This window comes from Camelus bactrianus, chromosome 10, assembly GCF_048773025.1.
Source record: "Camelus bactrianus isolate YW-2024 breed Bactrian camel chromosome 10, ASM4877302v1, whole genome shotgun sequence".
NCBI classification, from domain to species: domain Eukaryota; kingdom Metazoa; phylum Chordata; class Mammalia; order Artiodactyla; family Camelidae; genus Camelus; species Camelus bactrianus.
This window is the reverse complement of record NC_133548.1, coordinates 5,945,067-5,963,243: the sequence shown is the minus strand read 5'-3', so window position 1 is coordinate 5,963,243 and position 18,177 is coordinate 5,945,067. Positions and strand designations below refer to the sequence as shown.

At 52.2% G+C, this 18,177-nt stretch overlaps 2 protein-coding genes and 1 non-coding gene across 10 annotated transcripts; 1 reads left to right on the top strand and 2 right to left on the bottom strand.

Annotated features, from left to right (window-relative positions):
- Positions 1–206: 206 nt before the first annotated feature.
- Positions 207–2,501, bottom strand: B4GAT1 (beta-1,4-glucuronyltransferase 1). The gene is made up of 2 exons (XM_010956662.3): positions 1,315–2,501; positions 207–1,073 (listed from the first exon to the last, which is right to left on the bottom strand). The coding sequence occupies exons 1-2, from the start codon at positions 2,368–2,370 to the stop codon at positions 882–884; spliced, it is 1,248 nt and encodes a 415-aa protein (XP_010954964.1). The 5' UTR covers positions 2,371–2,501; the 3' UTR covers positions 207–881.
- A 456-nt stretch (positions 2,502–2,957) lies between these two features.
- Positions 2,958–3,039, top strand: TRNAS-GCU (transfer RNA serine (anticodon GCU)). The gene has a single exon. It is a non-coding gene; the product is annotated as a tRNA-Ser (tRNA).
- Positions 3,040–8,061: 5,022 nt separating this feature from the next.
- SLC29A2 (solute carrier family 29 member 2) lies at positions 8,062–16,711 on the bottom strand. Of its 8 annotated transcripts, none has more exons than XM_074371687.1 (12): positions 15,835–16,709; positions 14,911–15,584; positions 13,926–14,086; positions 13,560–13,699; positions 13,030–13,164; positions 12,303–12,400; positions 11,998–12,082; positions 11,295–11,428; positions 10,932–11,037; positions 10,748–10,833; positions 9,853–10,052; positions 8,062–9,167 (listed from the first exon to the last, which is right to left on the bottom strand). In XM_074371687.1, the coding sequence occupies exons 2-12, from the start codon at positions 15,001–15,003 to the stop codon at positions 9,056–9,058; spliced, it is 1,350 nt and encodes a 449-aa protein (XP_074227788.1). In that variant the 5' UTR covers positions 15,004–15,584; positions 15,835–16,709; the 3' UTR covers positions 8,062–9,055. The 8 variants fall into 8 exon arrangements, 7 of the variants coding, with proteins under 7 accessions (XP_074227788.1, XP_010954966.1, XP_045373827.1 ...); XM_010956664.3 differs by having other exon boundaries at positions 15,503–15,584; positions 15,835–16,708; XM_045517871.2 differs by lacking the exon at positions 15,835–16,709 and having other exon boundaries at positions 14,911–15,399; positions 15,503–15,579.
- Between the last annotated feature and the right edge of the window lie 1,466 nt (positions 16,712–18,177).

The window sequence follows — 18,177 nt, the reverse complement described above, 5'->3', positions numbered from 1 at the left end:
CGAGGCTTGCTGGGATACCGCGGGCCGGTTTCCATAGCAACCGACCGAGATTCACACAGGCTTTCAGCTCGCAGTAAAGGCCCTTGTGTTTTCCTTGTTTTGCAGCCCGCGCGCCTGTTTGCAGCCGCCTCCCCGCAGCGTGAAAGGGGCGAACCCGCAACCCGTCCCCCTCCCTGCCTGCTTCAGGAGAGTAATGGAGCCAGCTATAGGTGTGAAAACTCATTTATTACACATTGTAATCGGTAGGCAAATTACCCAGCCCAGCCTATTCAAGGGTACACATCTCAGACTATCACGCACAGAAACTGCAGACCCTTCCTTTCTCCCCGAGGAGGCCTAAGACAACCAGGAAGTTTAGGTTCCCGTCCCAAAACTAAGAACTAAATTCAACGTCCTCATCTGATATCTTTACAAAAAGTCCATTTTGTTAAGTACTCAGAATTCTCAGCTGTGCCCCATTCATACTTTGTGCTCTCCTGTAGCCCACCCAAAATTGTTAATAATAATAACAATAATAACAACAATAATACTGTAATAATATTAATAATACTTCACATTTGTACGAAGCTTACAGAATGTTTTCACATATAGCATCTCATCTGAGCCTCCCAACAGTTCTGTGAGGTAGGTATTCTCACCTCCCTTTTACAGACGGGGTAACTGAGGCTCAGAGAGAGAACAGGATTTGCTCAAGGCCACACAGCTAGTTAGTGGTTAAGCTAGTGGTTAAGCTTGATCCCAGCACCCCATATTCAAGTCCAGTGTTCAAACACCACAGCTACCACTGTAAAGTGGAGTGACATTTCTTACCCAAGTCAGGCCTGAGGGGAGGCCTAAGGAGGGAGGAGGCTGAGACTTCTCAGACTAGGGGAGGGAAAGGCTCAGCAGTGACGTGGGGAGTCAGGGTACTTGGCCTTCAACTCCTGTTTGAACTGACGGTAAAGGATCTTATTGTGCTGATTTTCAGCCTCCTTTTGGGGATGGAATTTCAAAGCTTCTTTGAAGCCCTTATGAACCAGGAAACCTTCGTTCAGCACCTCAAAATCGAATCCGGCCACGTGCAGCTCACAGGCCTGTAGAGGGAGAGACAGATCAGCAAAGTTTGAAGACATTCCCAGGGCAGAGACTGACATCACTGCTCACTCCAGCATCCCCATTCCTCTGGAGGCATCCTGGATCTTCCAACCATCCAACCACCTCCTGAACTATGATCCCTCCTGCCTTATTGCCTCCTTTCCATCCAGGGCCACTCATAGCTCCCTGACTCCACTATCTTTCTTGTCCCATTTCTCCTGCCCTCTCCCTTATGAGCACCTGGCTGATGCGATTGAAGCCATACTGCCGAAAGCGCTCGTCGAAGGTGGGCACCTTGCCTCCTGCCACGTAGAATGGCTCCCAGGGGTCTTGCCAGGGGACTACGTAGGACGGCCTCAGCAAGGTCTCTTCAGGCAGGTTGACCCAGCGGGAGTAGTTGGTGGGCGCCTGGCAAGGTGTACACAGCCCATAATAGAAGGGCCGCACCTCGCCCACCTGGTAGAGCTGCAGCAGCTCGTTTTTGTTGGTGGGCATGCGACGGGCTCGACGGATCTCGAAGGCAGGCACCACCAGGGCTGTGCCCGCCCACTGCTTGCTCTGATCCAGCATTTCCCGCAGGCTTCTCCACAGCCCCTCGCTAGGCACCATGTCCACGTCGATCACCAGGGCATAGTTGGCTCCCTCACGAGCCAGATTCCTCAGCAGGTTATTGGGGTAGGAGACATTGGTACCCAGCGCGTAATTGACCCCGGGCTGGGCTACCCTGGCTAGCTTGTCAAAGACCTCCTGGCAGGACCGCAACAGGGCAAACTCCCCTGGCTCCCGGGGGTCAGGCACGGCGGCCTCATAGCGCGAGGGGCACACAAGGTGCATGGCGACCCTGGCGCGCATATCGGGGCAGTGGCTGCTCAGTGCATAGGTCAGCACCGTGGCCAGCTGCGCCTCCTCTTTGGTGGCCGCAAACACCGACACAGATAGGGGGCCCTCCCAGCGCTCCAACAGGCCTGACAGGTGCAGCAGGTTGTCCACACTGGCGTGAGTGGCCAGGATCACATCGTTGGGGTCCATGGTGGTCTTCAGTAGGCCCCTGTAGACGCGGTAGTCGCCGCTAGCGTCCAGGACGCCGCCGGAGGCCAGCGCGGTGCGGAGCTGCGCCTTGACTTGATCCACCGACCGCGGAGACGGGGGGAAGAACTCGAAATATTGGTCTTGCTCGTCCTGTCCGTGCATTCCGGAGAGCAGCGACAGGTAGAGCAGCTGTAGCATCGCCACCAGCATTAGTGCGGCCAGCAGCAGCTGGTAGAAGGCGCATCGGATGGCGTAGGACATCTGCATGGCTCTCGGGGCTCAGGATGCGCAGCAGGGACCACCCGGCCGCAGACTATCAGCAGCCGCAAGCCCGGATTTACCGCAGCCAGCCGAGCGCGGCCGAAGCGAGCCGAGGCGAGCCGAGTCCAGCACGCAGCCCCGCCCACCCGCCAGCTCGCGCGGGCCTAGGGAGTGCCAGCTCGCCCCCTGCTCCCGAGGAGGAGCTACTACACTCTCCGACTGCACCGCGCGCTTTGCAAACGCTGAAAACTGCCCGCTGCCGCGCCGCCGGCCAGCCTGGTTCCCAGGGACATGCACCCCCTCCCTCCATGTCAGCGCGCGACTTCCTGGACCAAGCGTGTCCTGAAAGCCCAGCGCTCTCGCCCCCAACTTAGAGAGGGGAAACTGTGGCAGAGCTCGGCTGCAGTGTGGTGAAGGATCGCTCGGGTTCTCGGCAGTGACAGGCAGGAAAGGAACACGAAAAGCCTCTTTCTTTCCGCGGTCTCTTCCTTCTCTAGGTCTTACCTGGTCTGTACCGAGGAGTGGGCATAAAGTGTCCCGGAAGGTGGGGAAATAAGAGATAGGGGAGTATGGAAGGTGCAGGTTCTACGTGGGACGAGGTGGCCGAGTGGTTAAGGCGATGGACTGCTAATCCATTGTGCTTTGCACGCGTGGGTTCGAATCCCATCCTCGTCGGTCGTGTTTTACACTGGGCGTGATTCTTCATTTTCCGCGTCCCTCTTGTCTGAAGCGACGGGTTGAAGAGAACTGAACAGCCTGCGTGACACAATTCGGCCCAGACTGGGCTTCTCTTCCGTCTTTGTTCAACGCGCATCTCTGACCATTTCATACCACAGGTATCTGAACCGAACCTTCTGGACAAAGTTCGGAGTGTGTTTTTCCTTCTCCCTAGAACGAGGATCCAGGGTTCGGGGCAACCTAAAGACCAGAACCGAAATTCTGGCCAAAGCCAAATTGGGAGCTGATTGTCTGCAGGAATTAGACAAGACCCCCTGGGGGAGCCGCCCTCCCTGCCTAAAGTAGGGGAACTTGGTGGTGGTGGTGATAGTGATGTCTGATTATTTAAATATTACATCTGTTTTATTTTATCTATTAAACTCACTGATTCCCCTCCCTCCAGCACTTCTCCCTGGGCAGAGACCTTGTATGTATCCAATCCTCTGCCTCCCTAACACACACACACAGACACACAGAAGCAGAAGGCCCCGAATATCTTAACACCAGCCAACGTACACAGAACGTGCTTAATGTGTTTGTGGAATGACTGATTCATGGACTCTAAAAGAGGAGTGGCTGCCGGGAAGAGCAGGTACTTCCATCTGTAATAACTGTTCGAATGCTGTGAATCTCGGGAAGGTGCTTTGGAGAGGACTTCGGATGTCAGGATAAGGTGTTTGTTGGGTACCCCTACAGGCAACAGCGTACTGAGGTGGTTGAGTTGAAGAGTGACCAGGAGACCTGTATTTTGCTTCCCCAGCTGTGGAATCTGATGCTGTCTCCAGGTAGTGTCAGAATTGAGCTGTATTGTAGACTTACTGGTGTGGGGAAAAAACACACACACTTCAGAATTGGTGTGAAATCTGTATGTACAAAAATAAAACTGAATTTTATGTGTTATTCTTGAATCCTGCAACTTTGCTGAATTCATTTATTAGCTCTGTGTGTGTGTGTGTCTATTCTTCAGGATTTTCTGCATATGTGTATATCATTTGTGATTCTGAATAGTTTTACTTCTTCCTTTTCAATTTGAATGCCTTTTATTTCTCTTTCTTGCCAAGTTGCTCTGGCTAGGACTTCAAGTACAAAGTTGAATAGATGAAATGGTGAAAGCAGGCATCCTTGTCCTTTTCTTGCTCTTAGGAGGAAGGCTTTTAGTCTTTTACCACTAAGCGTAATGTTAGTTGTGGATTTTTCATAAATACACTTTATCAGGTTGAGGAAATTCCCATTTATTCCTTGTTTGTTGAGGGTTTTCTATCTTAAAAGGGTGTTGGATTTTGTCAGATGCTTTTTTCTGCATCAGTTGAGATCATCATGTGGTTTTCCCTCTTCTTTTCATTAATGTGGCATGTTACAGTGGTTGGTTTTTGTATGTTGAACCGCCTTGCATTCTAGAGTAAATCCCGCTTAGTCATGATGTAAAATTCTCTTAATATATTGCTGGGTTCAGTCTGCTAGTATTTTGTTGAGGAATTTTGCATCTATACTCATAAGGGATATTGTAGTTTTCTTGTGATGTCTTTTTCTGGCTTTGGCATCCCCATAACGCTGGTCACATAGAATGAGTTAGAAAAGTGTTCTCGCCTCCTGTATTTTTTGAAACGTTTGAGGATTGGTGTTAGTTCTTTAAATGATTGGTAGAATTCGCCTGTGAGGTCATCTGGTCCTGGAATTTCCTTTTTGGGGAGGTTTTTGATTACTGTTTCAATCTCATTCCTTGTTATAGATGTATTTAGAGTTCCTGTTTCTTTTTCAGTCACTATTGGTAGTTTGCGTGTTTCTAGGAATTTGTCCATTTTATCTAGGTTTCTCATTTGTTGGTGTAGAGTTGTTCATAGTATTCTCTTATAATCCTTTTTATTTTTGTATAGTCAATGGTAATGGCCCCCTTTCATTTCTGACTTTGGTAGTTTTAAAGTCTTCTCTCTTTTTTTCTTCATCTAGTTAAAGGTATGTCAATTTTATTGATTGTTTTAAAGGACCAGCATTTTTTTTTTCCTAAGTTGTATAGATCTTCTGGGACCAAAGTTAAACAAAATGAAAATGCTTCTCTTGGCTCCTCGTCAGGAGGAGAGTTTTGCCCTCAGGAGCTTGGAGGGTGTGCTGTTGTTTTTTTAAATTGAAGCGTAGTTGATTTACAATGTTGTGTTAGTTTCTGGGGTACAGCATAGTGATTCAATTATACATATATGTATTCGTCTTCATATTCTTTTTCATTATAGGTTATTGTAAGATATTGAATATAGTTCCTTGTGCCTTATTGTTTATCTATTTTATATATAGTAGTTTGTATCTGCTAATCCCAAACTCCTAATATATCCCTCCCGCCTCTTCCCCTTTGGTTACCATAATTTGTTTTCTATGTCTGTGAGTCTATTTCTGTTTTGTAAATAAGCTCATTTGTATCATTTTTTAAAGATCCCACGTATAAATGATATATGATATTTGTCTTTGTCTGACTTACTTCACATAATATGATAATCTCTAGGTTCAAAGGACCAACTTTTGGTTTCATTGATTTTCTCTTATTTTTTTTTCTGTCCCCCATTTTGTTTATCGCCACACTAATATTTTATCATTTCCTTCCTTCTGCTAGTTTTGGGTTTAATTTGCTCTTCTTTTTCTAGATCCTTAAGATACAAAGTTAGTTTATTGGTTTGAGATCCTTCTTCCTTTTTAACATAGGCATTTACAACTACAAGTTCCCTCTCAGCACAGCTCTCGCTGCATCCATGAATTTTAGTATGTTATTCTCATTTCCATTTGTCTCAAAGCGTTTTCTAGTTTCTTTTTAAATTTATTTTTCTACCCATTAGTTACTTAATTTCCACATATTTGTGAGGTTTCCAATTTTTTCTTCAATTATAGGTTTCTAGTTTTGTTTTACTATGATTGAAAAAGATACTTTGTGTGATTTTAATCTTTTAAAAATTTTTATTGAAGTGTAGTTGATTTATAATGTTAATTTTATAATGTTGAATTTCTTGTAAATACCATAAAGTTGAATCATTTTTGAATCCATTCTGACAATCTCTGACTTTTAATCTTTTTGAGTTTTAGAGCCAAATCAATTTACAAACCAGGAAGTATCCTCCTCATAAAAGAGTGTGCTGCTTGAGGATAAGGACTGGCCTTCCAACGTTTGTGTCCCTCCACCAAATCCATCTCAGTGCCCTACACAGAGACCTCTCCAAATGTTTGCTCATGGAAATTGGCTGCTTCTGAGGGAACCTGGGCCTGCTGGCAGAGCTGTGTCAGGCTGGGGAGGTGGCAGTGGCCGGGGGGGCTGGGCATCAGGAGAGGGATGAGTGAGTGTAGCCCATCAGACCAACCATTTGTTTCCAACATCAAAAACCAGTTGCATCCTTATCTGATGGGAAAGTTGGGCTGGATGTACCTGGAAGGAGGATGGAAAGAAGGAATTCCAGGTTGTGACATCACAAGAACTTCTGAGGGGTGAGTATCCTCTTTCTGGGCCCATCCTTCGCTGCTCAGCCGAAACTGGGCTTACTCCAGATGACTGTGGACCAGCACCAGTGGGTTCCCTGGGACTGTTGCCTGGCCTGCGAGGGTAGGTCTGGCAGGTCTAGGGAGCTTTCAGGTATAACGGACAACAGTCTCTGAAGGTAGAGAAGAAGGGGCCATGGATGTATTGGGGTCCTGCCCCCACCAGTCCCAGTCAAAGGGTGCAGCTAGGCCTAGTGTTCTGCACAAGATACTCCCAGGACTACAAGCACCATTTAGTAAATGTCATTCTGTACTCCAGCCCTTTCTCCAGGACTCCAGGCTCCAGGCCTCCCAATTCCCAATGCTTGTGAATGAAAGAGCCTGGGACAGTGCACATGCACTTACCCACCAAGTTAAATGGCCTCTGTAGAGGCAGCCACCTTCTTGTCTCCTGCCTGCCTCCTGTTCTTTCTAATCCCCTGGTTAGGCCTCAACCCTAAGGCCCTTCATCATCTGTCCACAGCCCACTGCCCAGCCTCATCCTCTCCCCTTCTCCTCCCCACCCCTGCCCCTGCTGCCAGAAGTCCCCACTTTTCTGTGAATATTTCATGTCCATATCTTCCACATTCTCTGGTACCTCTGCCTGGGATGCCCCGCCCCCACCTCAATCCAGCAAACTCATAGTCATCTCTCAAGGCCCAGCTCAGAGGACACCTCCTCAGGGATGACTACCCTGACTTCACAGTGAGGTCAATGGCCCCCTCTTCTGGAGTCTTAGATAACACACTTCTGCAGGGCCCTCACAATCTTCATCACAAGTTACATTCTGCTTCCCATGGCCTTGGGAGCACGGACCACAGCTCCTTTGTTTCAGGGTCACCAGACCGGCCACAGTGAATAATATTTGAAGCAATGAATCCTCACTTGGGGTTGGTCCTTTGGCTTTATTGGCTTTATCCAGCTACTAAGGTCATATCTTGCCTCATTTTCCTCTTTGGCAGCAAAGCAGCCTCTGGCTTCTAAGCAGGGGCCTTGTGCTGGCTTAGTGCCTGGTGTGTAATAGCTGCTCAGTGAATGGTCACGGAAGGCAGGAGGGCAAGTGGGCAGAAAGGCTGGTGCCTATAGCCTCAAAACCCCCTGCTTTTCTGTGGGCTCGGTGGGGTAGCACAGGTGTGTCGTGAAGCAGTCCTTTCCTCCATCCTTCTGAAAAATTTGCATCTCTCTGCAGCTCCATTTCTGAGAAGGGGGAGCCTGGGAAGGCAGAAGACACCGGTGGCAGGAGAGAGCAATAGTCATTCACATGGCCAGGCACTTCGCCCAGGAGCACAGAGCTCCTGGCAGGCCAGTCCCCCTTGGCTATCATGTGGTTGAGAGGGCCCAACACAGAGGTACCCATGAATTACTGCCCCTCTCAGGGTCTCAGTCATCCCATTTGTCAAATGGGTACAACCACCCCCACCCCCACCCCCTCCAGCTCATCAAAGCCAATAGAGATGAAAGCACTTCGGAAATAAAGACTCAGTGAATTCATTGTACAAATGAAGAACGTTGTTATTAGACCCAAGAACAGGGTCAGAGGGGAAAACAAGCAACAAGGTGGAGGAAGTGCTTGGGATTCTCGCCTTGAGCCCCTTGAGGAAAGAGAAGCAGGCAGTGGGCAGGAAGAACAGCACCTACAGGGAGGTGGGGGCTGGGTCCTGGCTCTGCCAAGAACCAGTCACTTCCCCCTGGGACTCAGTTTCCTCACCTGTACAAAGGGGAGCCCAATCCCTGCCCGGCTCCCTCCAAGGGCCTCAATGTGGCTTCAGTGAGAGACGGTGTGGAAGAGCTTTGCAAACTGTAAAGTGCTGTACACACATGCAGGCTAACTGCAGTTCTGGGACCCAGGCCCAGCGGGGCTTGGGGGGTAGACACAGTCAGTGTTGGCGATAACAACACTGTTACTCCTGTTCCTTCTCCCTGGTCCCCTCAACTTCCCTGGGATCTTCTGTTCTGGGGTCCGAGACCATGGGGTGGCTGAGGCCTGGAGAGAAGAGGAGCTCCTGCCCTGGGCAAGCCCCACTCCCATTCTGAACCCGAAGCTGGGGCCACACCAGCCACTCCATTGTCAGGGCCACACCAGACACTCCATTGTCAAGGCCCCACCTGCAGCCTCTGAGCCCTGGTGATTAGCAAGTGCATTTCTGCTGATTAACAAATACACTCCTGGTGGGAAGGGAGGGTCATTGTCCTCAGCCCTCTCTTTCCTGGTCATCACACTTTCAGTGAGGTCTTATGTGCATCTAGATAGTCTGCCTCTGCGCCAGCTCCACTCTTGGATGAGGGTTGGAATGACAGGTGGTGAATTCTTCCTTGCAGCAACCCAAGTGGCCACTGGCCCAGGAAGGAGAGCAGCGCCCGCCTCCTCCTGGTACTCCAAGACCAAGGGGCCCAGCTTGGCAGAGTCCTGAGCCCCGCCTGCCATCCCCTCGTGCTGGGTCTCATTTCCGAAGAGAGATGCTGGGAGAGCCCTGGATGGAGCACTTCAGAGCAGCGCCTTGAAGAGGAAGGAGAGGGAGGCTCCACAGGAGAGCCCCAGGGCCAGGAAGAAGGTCATGAGGGTGCCGGCTACCTCCCTCTCGTGTGGCAGCACCTGCCTAGAACACACAGGAGTAGGAACTCTTAGAAAATGTGGCGCCAAACCTGGACCCAGCCCCTGTGGCCTCTGCCCTTACAACAAGACGCCTGAGTTCCAGTCTGGGCTGGCCCAACCTCTGAGTCTCTATGATTAGGCCCTTCTCTCTGGACTCCAGTTTCCTGATCTGTAAAATGAGGCCACTGGGCAAGGACATCTCTCATGCCCCTAGGGTCTAAATGCTCTTGTCTTCCCTCCTGACAAAATGTCCCCAACCTGGTCCTCTCTGTCACTTCTACTCTGCCTGGATTCTCAACTCCTTTGTCCTGAGAGGAAATGGCCCAGGAACTCTGCTTTTGATCAAGACCTTAGCTCCCCTGCAACTAAGAATTTTGAGAGTAGCTGGGCCCTAAGGGATGATAATCCAACCTATTTATTTCACAGATGAGGAAACCGAGGGCCAGAGAGGAGGCCCCAGAACCAGTGCCTGGGCTACTATACTAGGCAGGCACCTCACCCGCCAAGTCCTCCTCTCCCCAGCTCCTGGCCTGGGGCTGGCTCAGCGGTTAAGGCCTGACTTGACAGCTGGGACCAGTGAGGCCTGGGCTGGGCTGGCCAGAAGCCTAACTCTTGCAGGCTGCCCGTCTCAAAGAGCAAGCCCACCTCCCCACTCCCAGGCCCTCCCTCCACCTCCCCAACCTCCAGACCTGGGCGCCAGGCACATGGTGAGGGACACCAGGTAACCATTTGAAACAGCAAAAAGCAGCATGAACGTGATGAAGTAGGCGTCCTGTGGGAAGAGGATGGGCAGCCGAGACCTCTCAGGCACGTGGCACAGCATGAAGAGTGGCACGAACAGGATGCGGAGGCAGACCAGCAGGGGCAGCAGCCGGCTGTCCTCGTCTGGCTGTGGCAGAAGGTAGGGGTGAGGGCAGTCCCGTGGTCTCTGCTCCAGAGCACCCCAGACAGACTCAACTATCACTTCCCCTGATCTGCCTGGGGCTGGCCTCAGCCTCTCCTGAGCTCCAGCTGGTGCTCTCCGTGGCAGACATGGAAGAGCATCTCTGGTTTTCAAACTCAGCTACTCTGAGCACCCCTGGGGATTCCAAAGACTCCTTTGGGGCCAGTGAGGTGGCTGAATGGGATTGGAAGTTGGCATCCAGGCCCTGTCCTAGCGTGGATCAGAGCAGCTCCTCTTTGATCTACTTTATTTGTTGTGTGTCTTTGGAAGACTTCGTTTAAAGAAGCAGCATCTTGGCTACAAGCAATCCAAATAATAGGAACCTTGTCCAACCTCTCACATGGCGTGGAAATAGTCTCTAAGCACTGAGAGTCTGGTCCTCAGCTGGATGCTGGGAACATGGACATGGCTTGACAAGAACATGGTCAATTGGACATGGCTTCTGCTTTCAAGGAGTTCACAGTGAAAGCCCTGGCTGTGTGTCTCCAGGGTACAGGTGCTCACTGCCAACTGGCTGGCCGTCCCGATGCCTGACCCAGAGCAGGTGGACTGTTGGGATATCGCCTTTCTGTGCACTCACACCCTCTGATCCCCAGCTGCTTCCTAAAACTGTCAGATGACTCCAGCCGAGATGTGCTCACCCACAGGAAGTAAGAGGTCAGGCTCCGTCCCAGACAGTCCATGATGTTGAAGAGAAGGAAACAGCAGATGGGGTTGAAGAACTGACCTGGAAGAGGGAGAAGGCTCATCCCGGTCCGACTCCCCTCTTCCGTCTCTACCCCTTCACTCCCAATGCCCTGTCCTCTTCTGCTTCCCAGCACTCACTCCATTTCCCAGGACTGGTGGAGCTGGTCACCATGGCTGTGATGGCGGGGAAGACGGACAGGGTGACTGTGAAGACCAACACAAGGCACAGCGCCGTCAGCCAGATCTGGGAGCCAGAGGCAGGGGTGTGAGTGGATAGAACAGACCCGGAGCCCCACATGCAGCCCCAACCCTCCTGCCCAAGCCCTGGCCCAGGAGCAGGACATTGGGGCCTGGCCCAGCATGTCCCTGACTCACCATGACCCTGTCACCTTGGGGTGAGTACAAAGGCCCCAGTCCATCCTAGGACCCTCTGGGGAAGGCTGGAGAGAGCAGCCTTCTCTTCCCTAGGGATGGTGGCAGGGGGCTATAGCCAAGCCAAACCTTCCGGAAGACAAGGAACACTGAAGGTTTCCCTGGCTTCTGGGGTTCCTCTGGCTCCATCTCTGGCTCCTTCTCAGGGTCAAGGTCCAGGGTCAGGGCTGCCTTCTGGGGGCTGTTGGGAATCCCGTTCTCATCTGGGGCAGGAGAGGAGGGCAGGGTTATGCCTGTGAGCCATGCCTGTGACAACCAGACCTGATGGAAGGAAATTCCCAGCGATTCAAACAAGTGACCCTCCACTAGCCCGGGGTGCAGGCAAAGAGAATGAGCAAAGGAAATATGCCTGGCTGCTGTTTAGTAAGCACACACGTGTGCCAGGCAGAGTTAGGCACCTTACATGGATTGTCTCACTGCCATTGCTTTACACATAAAGAAACTGAGGCTCAGAGGGGCTATGTTACTTGACTAAGGTCACACAGCTTGGATGTTATGAAACTAGTATTCAAACTCAGATGCACTTGGATCTAGAATTTTCATGCCCGAAGCTCTACTGCCTCCCCATTTTATAGAGGAGGAAGATGAGGTCTAAAGGGCAACAGGGATGACTTCAGTCTCACTGACTTTACTTCATGGTCTTCTGCCTCTATTCATACAAGGCTACTAGGGATGAGGGTTCTAGCTGGGGACAGAGGGGAAAGGCTTCTCTGTGGAGGTGGCTCTAGTCTCCTCTGGTTCTCCCACCTCCCCAGCAGGGTCCCAGGCTTACCAGACTGGAGGAGCTCTGCTTTGGTCTCCAGCTCCTGACCCTGCGCCTGTGATGGTTTCTTGGCCAGGTAGTAGCGGGCAAACTTCTGCAGAATGAAAGCTTTGTCCCTGCCTGGCTTGGCTGTGATGTCTGGATCCCGCCCCACCCTGTTGGCTTAGAGGCTGGGGTCCCCCAGTGGCTGAGTCCTTTGGGGATCAGGATGGGGCCTAGGTCCCCTCTGCCTCCTTTGGCCTCTCTCAGGGCCTCAGACTCAGGGCTGTATCTGTGATGCTCTGAAGTGGGCCTGAGCCCAATACCAGGCTCACCAGGTGGGGCAGGCTCAGGTAACACACGATGGACATGAGGATGCCCACACAGGGCGTGATGAAGTACCCCAGGGCGGAGGTCTGGGCATCCACGCCACCTGTATAGAAACTTCAGCTGCAGAACGGAGGTGGTTGGTCCACTGGCTCCCACAGGGCTTACAACTCTTGTCCTCCTTCACTTTGTGCATGTCTCAGATTCACCTCCTGGCCTTTTCCACTCCTCCCACTGACAAACTCAGAACTCTTGTACAGGGGGCCTCAGCCCAGCTCTTCACTTCTCTCACTCTTCTCTCGGTGTCATTTTTGTTGAGCACCTACTATGTGCTCATTATTACTGAATGTTCTTTACTGTCTGAGGACAGAGCTATAATAATCATTTAGGTGGGGAAACTGACACAGGTAAGTGCCTTGTCTGATGCCCATGGCTAGGGAGCGGTGGAACTGGGATTCAAACACCAGTCTATCTGAATCCCAAACCTGTCTCCACTTCCCTCACCCAACCTACTGCCACATGCCAGTACTGGCCTCAGGAATCCTGCCCCAGTCATTCTCTCAAGGTAGAACTCAAGAGCTCAACTCCCCACCCCCAAACTCCATCCCCAGCTCCCCCATTACCTCATCAGCTCTGTCTCCACCAGAGCCCAAGGCATCTCACTCTTGGCACACTCTCTCTGCTCCCCAGAATCCCAGAGGCACCCCTGCCCTCCAGCCACCCAAGTCTACTCACTGGCCATGGACATGAGCATGGCCAGGGCAGCGAAGATCCCAGCCAGGCCCTGGCCGCTGAGGAAGAGGGTGCTGTACGTGGAAGGCATGGTGCCCAGCTGCCCGAAGAGGCTGCCCTGCAGAACTGCACCAAAGGCTGCGGAGGGACAGGATTGGAGGCTTGCTGCTCAATGAGGCAGGCCTCAAGGGCTCCCTAGAGGAGGTGTCGGCAGGGTGCACAGGGCACTGTGGACTAGGGTGGGTAGGCATGAGACTCTGGCTACTCTGGTGTAATACCCCACATTCATTCCTCTTCCAAGGTGCAGCCCTAGGTCTGAGGGGCTAAGGGCCAGGGGGCCTGCTCTTAGGTCACTGTGGGGCCTGGGACAAGTGACTTTTCCTCTCCTCTGGGCCTTAGTTTCTCATCAGGAATATAGGTAATGCTGCTGTCTTCCCTTCTTAGATACCTTGGGCCTTTCAGTTATAAAGAAGTGTCTAGGCTGAAGCTCTGAGGGGCTGAGTAGGGGGGTGGGTAGGGGCAGCAGTGCTCACAGTTGATGAACCAGACAGATGCCATGGTGATGGAGAAGAAGAGCCCAGGGCTCATGTCCACCTTTACCAACACTGCCGTCAGGGCGAAGAGCAGCAGGATGACCAGCAGGCTGCCCAGAATCCGCACCGTCTCAGGGATGCTGCTCATAAGGAGGGCAGAGTGGGCATTGCTGGGCCCAGGCCAGGCAAGGGGAGGTGGGCAAGAATTTCATCCCGGGGCTGGACAGCGGGGGCTGGGAACAATGCAGGGGGAGGGGAGGAAGGGTGAGAGGTCTTCCCTGGGCCCTGGGAGCTGCTTCAGCAGTGGCAGGGGAGGGACGACAGAGGGATGGCGGGGGACTGAGCCCAGGGAGCAGGGCTTCTCACCACTGGTATAGGAAGGAGTTGAGGAGCGTGAAGAGCAGCAGGGGCAGCTGGGACAGCAGTGTCACCCAGTTGTTGAAGTTGAAGGTATCTGCAGGGCTCGTGTGGTTGGTGCCCAGGGTCTCAGCGGTGCTGTTGGCCCCCGTCAGCCGCCCCTGGAAGTACTGCCAGGATGCCAGGGGAGTGGGGTACAGGGTCACCCTACAGCCTACCCTCAGGAACCCCCCCCAGCCTTCCCCCTCTGCCTAATCCCATGCTTGGGATTGCTTGGTGAACTTCTGCAGGACTGTCGTCTGTCCTTGTACTGTCCCCAGCACCTGGCACATGGTCGGAGGTCGATGAATGTGCATCAGATTGAACAGCTGAAGTCTGAGACCAAGCCCAAGCCCTAAGAACCCCCAACTTGGGCCTTGCTTTGTATTTGGATCACCCCTCTCCCCTGCCCTTGTTCCAGCCCCCACCCCAACTCCTGCAGCAGCTTCTATTTCAGAATATTTATGGAGCTCCTACTATAAGCCAGATTCTGGCCTAGGTGCTGACCAAGTGCTTTCTCTCTGGAACACACGTCCTGCCACGCCTCTGCTTAACTCCTCCCTCTGCCTCCTCCCTGCCCACAGTTGCCTACAGGGCAAAGCCCCAGGGTTTTGGAACAGCATTTGGGACGCTTTAGAATCAGACTGTGGCCTCCCTTTTGTGCCCCATTTCCTGCTCCATCCTTCTAAGCTCCGGGCATCCCAAGCTCTGGCCCTCTCTGAAAGGCCAGCACACTCTTGTCTCTGTGCCTTTGCAAGGCTGCCTGGAATGCCCTCCGCACTCCTACCACTCCCCTCCCCAACACAAATGCTTTATCTAGCCTTCTCCCGAGTTACAGATCAACTCTTCTATTAAGCAGAAGGAATTGCTCCTTCCCTTGGGGACCCACAGGACTCTGCTCCCAGCCTGGATGGCATGTGTCTTGTTACATTATTAATATTTCTTTGGCACCCACCTTGCTCTCAAGATCATGGGCTGATTCATCTTTGGGTCTCCAGGGCCCAGCACAGAGCCAGGCACTGAAGGGGCATCTGGAAAGTTGTTGCATTGAGTATATACGAACAACTCAGTCCCAAAGAGAACACAAGCCCCCTATGCCTGCCCTCCCTTGAGAGAATGTGAGCTATGTGAGGATGAAAACTTCCTCTGCTGTGTCTCCTCCTGCACCCCTGTGCTAAGAACACTAGGTTCACATTAACTATTTGTTGGATGAATGAATGCAATTCATGCTATTTCAAAGAAAACCAAAGGCTTGGATAACCCACTTTTGGAGTGACTAGCCCAGGAATAATGACCAACAGGGGAGGTAGATGGCTGGCTGGCTTGCTGGCTCCACAGGACCCTCTAAGCTGGTGGCCTAGTCCCTGTAGAATCTGGGCATCCCTGAAAGCTTGGTCTTCTTAGCCATGAGAGAGGCACCTCCCCTCTCTGAGGCTTCCTGCTTCTGCCGACAAACAGCAAACGGGCATAATGAGGAATCAAAGGCAGCTGCAGCAGACGGATGATGGTTGTGGCGGTGTGGCTGTCTCTCCAGCCACGAGTCTCACCGGGATGGCTGTGATGAAGAAGTTCCAGGGTAGGAGGGTGCCCAGCCCCAGGATAAAGAAGCTGATCCCGACCAGGTGGTAGCTGTGAGGATTAGTCAGAAGGTCACCCGGAGGACGTCCCGCTTTCGCCGCCCTCCCTCCTCCCAGGCCGGCCCCTCGGGATAGCGGACTACAATCCCCATCACCCGGGCTCAGGCACTCGAAGGAGGCGGCTGACGGGAATTGTAGTTCCATCTGGTCTGCTGTGAGCTTTGGAGCGCTCAAAGGGAGCGGGTCTGTGCTACCCACGGCCACCGGATCCCCGTAAGCACCCCACCTGGTCCCCAACTCGCCTGTCCTGCGGGGCGTCTCCTCGCGCCATGGCCGCCCGGCGGGATGCGCCCGGATGGAAGAGAGGTGGAGAAGCCGCACCTGCACCTGCTCCGGCGCCCTTGGGCCCAGCCGGGGACCTGGGAGGCTGAGTTTTGCCAGCAGTGGGCAGGGGAAGGGGAGGGGGTCAGGTGTTGGCGAACCTGCGGTCGGGTAGGGGTGGGTGCGAGCCAGGCCCGGAGCCCCGGGCGGGTTTCGGCAGTTCTCAAGCTCTGCAAGCTCCGACCTCGGCTCCGCCTCTGGGGCGGGGACAGAGGGTCGCACCCCCCCACCCCCACCCGGGCGTCCTGGCCGGAGACTACACTCCCGCGCCGGACCCCGGCCCGACCTCGCAGTACTCGGACCCCCCCGCTCCCCGCGCCGTCCGAGAGGCGCTGATCCGGGGAGGTTCCCCAGCCGCCTCCCCTCTCTGCGGGCCCCTGGCCCGGACCACTGCGCTCGGAGCTGGGGGCAGCAGGAAGGGAGGTAGCCCCCTCCCCCGGCGAAGTGCTGTGGAGAGGACCTGGCTCTCCCGGCTCAGCCAACTCCGAGGTGGCGCCGTGGCGGCGCTAGCGCCTCCTAACGTGGGAGCCCCCCCAGCCGAGGGTGTAACCCGAGTGGGGCTGGCCCCGGGGGAAGCTGGAGAGACCGTCTGTCGCCAGCGGTTCTGGCGAGCTGCGCCGAGCTGGGTCTCCCGGGAGGCAGACGAGAGGGCCAGGCGCCGGTGCTCGTGGAGCCCCCCGGGCCATCTAGAAGACAGATGGACAAACAGACCCTTCTTCAGCGGGTGCCTGGGAAAGCTCCTGGCCTTTGGGGAGCACAGCGCAAGGGCTTGCCCCTCCGGGGCGTCCAGGCGGGCTTCCCGGTGGCGGTGTGGCTGAGCTGCCTTTGGAGCAGTGACGGGCTAAACAAAGGCTCGGGAGGAAACGATGACTCGGCGGTGAGCCCAGGCCTACTTCCTAGTCTCGCCTGGTGCCCTACCACTACCACCACTTTAAAAAAAATTACTTTCAGCGGTCCCAGGACACAGCGTATCAAAGATTAAGACGAATCCACTTCGCAATTTTTTTTCTGTGAAAAGCTTAATTTTCTCTAATTCATATAATTTACGAGTGGGTTTGTTTTCTGTGCAATCACCATGTGTATTCGGAATGCTGGAGAAGTGACAGGCTGTAAATCACAAATTATTTTCATAAGTAATGACATTTTATGGCCATTTCCAGGTTACCCGTGTTTTTTTTTTCTCCAGCCAACTGTTAGCCTGTGAGACAAAGACTGTGCTTACCTGGTTAGTGTTTACTGCAAACACCTAGCGCCACAGCCTGGTACATAGCAGGTGCTTGATAAATGTTTGGTTAATGAATGGATTCCGATGATACACAAGTGGTATTTAGGGAGAACAGAGACAGCATTAAATTACAGTGAATGAGAAAGTTACTCTCTCTTCAATTTGCTTTCAAGCCTTCAGAATATATCAAGGGGAAAGTCTCAATCCCAATGATAAAATGTTTCTACACCTGTTAATCTCTCTCTCTCTCTCTCTCTCTCTCTCTCTCTCTCTCTCTCTCTCACACACACAGCTGGCCTCAGGGCTTCTGCTGAAAATTTTACCCAATAGAGGTTAATAACTTTTATTTCCTTCTATCCATTTTTATAGTTAATTTTAGGGCTACTTATGCTGGTTTCCTATCTATTATAATGGGGAGGAGGGATAAATTAGGAATTTGGATAAATTAGGAATCTACTATATATAAAATAGATGAACAACAAGGACCTACCCGTATAGCAGAGGGAACTATATTCAATCTCTTGTAATGACCTATAATAGAAAATAATCTGAAAAGGAATATATATTATATATATGCATAACTGAATCACTTTGCTGTACACCTGAAATTAGCACAACATTGTAAATCAACTATACTCCAATAAAAAGTTACACTTTTCCTTGGAAATAAATTTATTTATACATTTAATATAAATTAAAATAAATGTATTTATGAGCAATGAGTCATTTAAAGAAACTAAATGGGACTGCTGGTGGGACACAGTTATGACAGAAGTTACAGTGGAAGGACATGAAAAACTGAGGTTTGAGAAACACTGCATTTGAGAGGTGGTGATTGAAGAGGATGAGGGCATTTCATGGAGAGAACAGCGTGTACCAAGGTTAGGGACACAAGTTTGCCAACACATTCTGAGACACATAAATAGATCCCTTTGGCAGGGATGGTGGGAGGAGGGGACAGAGCCTCTGCGACAGCTGGTCTGGTTATGACAGGCCTGAAGGCCAAGTAAGGAGTGTGGATTTCATTTTAAAGGAGAGG